The 4,932-nt window shown below is 35.8% G+C and overlaps 1 protein-coding gene across 1 annotated transcript; it reads right to left on the bottom strand.

Moving 5' to 3' along the window:
• LOC109847700 lies at positions 405–1,435 on the bottom strand. The gene is made up of 3 exons (XM_020416931.1): positions 1,343–1,435; positions 1,018–1,135; positions 405–929 (listed from the first exon to the last, which is right to left on the bottom strand). Exons 1-3 carry the CDS (start codon positions 1,433–1,435, stop codon positions 412–414), a joined length of 729 nt encoding a protein of 242 aa, XP_020272520.1. The 3' UTR covers positions 405–411.

Below are 4,932 nucleotides of genomic sequence, written 5' to 3' on the forward strand. Positions count from 1 at the left end.
CCCACCATAATTACCATCCCATGGTGGGAATGGTGAGAAAGTATGCGGAGGTGAGGTGAATGGCTGTGGTCGAACAGGCATGTAGTTCATGTTAATCCCTGATGTAGGACTTGGCATTGCATTCGAATGAGAAGGCACGCTTTGCTTATCTGCCGGATTGTTAGCCATACCTAATATATTTTGTAAGCATAGCCATATTAACAATAAAGAAATTTATAGAATATGGGATATGTATGCATTTAGCAGGGAATATAGTAAACGATGATATTTCTAGTTCAAACAACATAACAAAATAGCAAGTGATAAAAGTAGTAATGGTTTGTTACAAGCAAAGAAACATTAAACAATATCGATGCGAACAGTATTTTAAAATTCACCAAGTTATTACATAGCCATAGGACAAATACCACACTAAGTTAAACCGCTCTCCATTGTGTTACCACCATTGTACTTTGCACAATAATCCACCCACATCGCCCAAGCAATTTGATCTCGTAACTCCTTCCATTCATTTCTAACATCTCGATCCTCTCTTTGTGACCTACTTTGAGTATAGTCCATCACATTTGAATCGTCCTCATTTGTCTCTTCCCCAGTATCTTCATCAATTTCAACATTTTCATTTAAAATATCATCATCCGGATCCTCCAAGGCAATAAAGTTGTGCAACACAGTACACGCTAGTACAATGTCCACTTGAGTGGGAAATGGATAATTCGGCTTCCCCGCAAGAATTTTAAACCGATTCTTCAGTATCCCAAATGTGCACTCAATTTTTGATCTTAAAGATGAATGCCTTAAATTGAACAACTCCTTCCTATTCTTTGGTGTCCTACCGGTGTGCTCTTTTAAATGATATCGGACACCGCGATACGGGGATATGAAACCTGGCATTGTGGTGTATCCAGCGTCACATAGGTAATATTTACCTACATTAATTAAACAGTATTTTAAAATCTCAAATATTGCCAAGTATTTAATATATTATTCATAATGTGCACAAGTGAGAATGAATACCATCGTAAACTCGGAGCCCGTAAGGCTGTGGCCTAGACAGGGCGTCTTGTAATACCCTATAATCATTTGCTGCCCCCTCCCAGCCAGCCAAGACATAAGTAAAATTCCACGACCTTACCTGCAACAAAGATTGCAAATATACCAATTCATCAATCCCACAACGACATAGATGTTCTTCAGAATGAAAATACAAATTGCAACATTAATAGTTTGCAATAAACACAACAATATCCATCAAAATATCCATCAAAAAATTATAAATTATACATAGTTAAATAAAAAAAGTTTATTTGGAAAATTATTAAGTTGTATGTATTTAATTTACCTTAAAGTACGGAAAATAATTTGAGTTGTTTGCAATCTCCTCGGGAACTTCTTTTGGGGCTTGCTTCATGTACCGATCACGTAATCCATTCATTGCAGACAAGACTTTATTGAAATACCTGCTAACTGTTTCCCCTGATCTTATGAACTCAGTTCTTATTATTCTATTTTTAGTTTTGTGCCCAATAATACTCAAGAACATAGCAAGTTGTTCTTCAACTTGAACGTGTCTCGTATCTTTTAATAAACCGTTTGCTTTCATTACTTCAACAAGTTTAAAAAAGGCCGTCGGTCTCATTCTAATATAAGATTGGCAGCTATCTTGATAACCCTCCAATACACATCTGAAATGAGCCTCTCTACAACTTATTTTCCTGACCCTTTCTTGCGACGAACAATTTGGTATTCTCTTGCGCTTAGCACGCATTCTCAAAATACATGTTACCAAAGTGACCACGGCGCAGACAGCTGTATTAGCACACATCCTCTTCAATTCTTCCTCATCTTCCATATCCATCTACAACCGTTTTAAAATTATCATACAGTTACAGCTTAAGATGGCTACTTATTTCTTGTCAAAATTAAGTAGATAATTGATACAAATATTTATTTCTTTTAAAGCAAGAAATCTAATTGCAATAATAAATTATTTTAACTAATGTTGCATTCCATCTCACACAATTCTAAACAAGCAAGATAGACCCAAAACAAACAAACTATATGGTTAGATTACTAATAATTTACACGCACACAAAAAAATTAAATAAAGTAAAAAAACAGCAATTTAAGTTATTAAAAGACTGATTTGAAACATATTATGAAATTAATCTCTACACAGATACCCGCATGAAATTAATCTACCTAACAACCTAATTCTTGCACATTTACAAAAAATCCACTACACAGATACCCGCATGAATTGTTTTGCTGTAATATTATGAAATTAATCGAACAAATCATTGAAATTGCTGTGTGCCTCTATTTCTCATATGCTTCAAAATTAAATTTAATTCCTCAAATCACTGGAAAAATAAGCCAAAGTAAGAGGGGGAAATTTTTATACCTTACTGCAGAGGGGGGAAATGCCGACGTTCAAGCAAAAAACCCACCGACGTCAAAGAAAACACCGTAGCCACACTCCAACCAGAACAAGATCGAGAAAGAGGCCCGAACCCAAGTTGAAGAAGATCCCAACCAGAAGGGATCACCAAGAATCGAAGGCAAGAAACCCACCAACAAGCTCGTGGAAATCAAGAGCTAGGGTTTCGAGAAAGAGGCCCGAACCCAAGTTGAAGAAGACGAAGCGCGGGAGCAGAGGCGCGAGGAAGAGGGCGATTGAGGCGGGAGCGGCACAGCGATTCCAGATCTAGGGATCGAAATCGTGAAGCCCAGGAATCGGAATCGACGACATAGCTCAGTGTCAGAAATCTCGCCCAAATCCGAACCCGAAGCTAGGATTTGGGTTTCTATAAAAAAGGACAACTGTAGCTACTTTGTAGAAAATGTAATCCCAAAATTTTTGCTGAGCCAAACTCCAGAATAGGATTCACAAAGAATCCACAAATTACGAAAATGCCACTGTCAGAGCCCAAATACTAATCCTATTCTATAAAATGGTGAAACAAACAGGCCCTTAATCTATTTAGGACGTGGATGTCACATCTTCTGACCCTAATATAATTCTGCCAGCTCTTTTTCCTTCTTGATCTGTTGTTTTCTTGGTCGAGATTTTTCTTCTTGTTTGGTTCGCTATAATGATGTTCCTAGTCTTCCTACTTAAGAGGTAGCTATGAGTCTATATATGACCACTTGATAACTACTTCCCAACGGAAGCATCTGCCTAACTAATTTGAAAAGGTTCACGAATCTATACAATTATATATTCACTGTTCTATTCTATATAAATGGTTCTGCATGGAAGCGTGTGCAAATAATTATAATCAAGCTATTGTTATTATGAAATATAGGTTAGTTGCCTATAGACCCCCGCAAAGTTTTACTCAGGTTAAAAGATTTAAAAAAAAAAACTAACCTAGGGAGTTTCTGTCATGATCAAATTACAAGGGATTTATATATGTACAAATTTGCTCTTATGAAATTTGCACTTGTTTGGCAACAGGTGAATGTAGGTTAATTAAGACTCTTGCGCTCGAGTTCAAACCCTCACACTATGAGCAGGACGTAAATCCATATATACGACCATATCCTGACAATTCCTGGCGGGTGAAATATGCTCTTTAATTTGTACTCTTTACGTGACTTAAGCCGCGGATTAATTTGTACTACGCCAAAATAAAGTCAAAAGTGATCTCATATATACCCTTTAAATTAATGCTAAAATTATCTTTACAGCACAACACAAAGAACACGGAATAATTAAGTTGGTAAAACTGTATAATATCTTATTTCATTGGCTAGACTGCACATCCTCTGAGAACGTCCTATTCACTGGGTACGTACAATAGTTGGTGATTCAATGCATTTGCAATTCAAAATAAATTACCATCTCGTTTTATTAGCCTTTGCCATTTAACTTAACTAATGGTACCTAGTTAAATATATTCTTGACCTTGCCATCATTTTGTGTTAATTTTTTTTTTTTTTAAAGAGCAGGATATTCCGTCTTTGTGCTTATTGATGTACCGTGTTCTTAAAGCATAAAGAAGGCAAAAGGCCAGATATATTCAAGCCTATTTCATCCTTATGATATTCATTCTTTGCCGTATATTCTGACCTACTTCACGGGTCAGGAGACGGTACACCATCATTTGGTTATTAGGTTTTTTTTTTTTTTGGGCCGGGTGGGGGGGATGGTACATCATCATTTTGTTCTATACATTCTCCATTAGGTAGGTTGAACCCCCAACCCCCTCCCCGACAAAAAAAAAAAAAAAAATCCAACCCCCAACAAAAGAACATCTCATGTTTTCCTAATTGAATAAAGTTATATGGGTCATGATTTACTTATGTATTTCTATGTGATATTTGGTAGGATCTAGACTTCGTTGAGTATTTTTGTAATTGGGTAGTGATAAGTTTAACCTAAAGTTGATGGGCTTTTCAAGCGAGGTTGGGAACTAATTTTAACCAAAAATTATAGCTACTAGGTGCCTTAACTTCTATTTTAAACTCATCGGTCTTTTTTATCCTATCCGATGTGAGAATATTCAACAATCTCCCATTTACTTTTAGTCTTTTATGGGTATCAAATATCAATAGGATCTTCAACCACTTCATTTGTGTGCTAACCAGATCAACTTATATTTTAAACCAATTTTATTGGGGAGTCATCAGAACTAACCTAGAGTTGATGAGCTTTTAAAGCGAGGCTAGAAACCAATTTTAATCCAAAAACTATAGATATTAGGTATTTTTCTTAACTTCTATTTTAAACGGATCACTCTTTCTTATTCTATCTTTGGGTATATACTCATGTATAAATATTTAACGATTTCCTCTGGATCTATAGTTGTTGTGACTGAAGGGGTGCGTAGAGGTTCTTTCATTCTAAGATTAGACCTTGTGGATTCCAAATTTATATATTTTTTTTACTATTTTATCACATCAGATTCTTATAAGTGCATACATGAT

This window comes from Asparagus officinalis, chromosome 7 (genome assembly GCF_001876935.1).
Source record: "Asparagus officinalis chromosome 7, Aspof.V1, whole genome shotgun sequence".
Classification (NCBI taxonomy): domain Eukaryota; kingdom Viridiplantae; phylum Streptophyta; class Magnoliopsida; order Asparagales; family Asparagaceae; genus Asparagus; species Asparagus officinalis.

Bases quoted from the DNA above. Each gene is read 5' to 3' on its own strand.
- LOC109847700 (XM_020416931.1), bottom strand. From the start codon at position 1,435: ATGAATGGATTACGTGATCGGTACATGAAGCAAGCCCCAAAAGAAGTT. The intron at 1,136-1,342 runs GTAAATTAAATA...TCTTTGTTGCAG, and splicing joins ATTATTTTCCGTACTTTAAG to GTAAGGTCGTGGAATTTTAC. The intron at 930-1,017 runs GTATTCATTCTC...TAATTAATGTAG, and splicing joins CGGGCTCCGAGTTTACGATG to GTAAATATTACCTATGTGAC.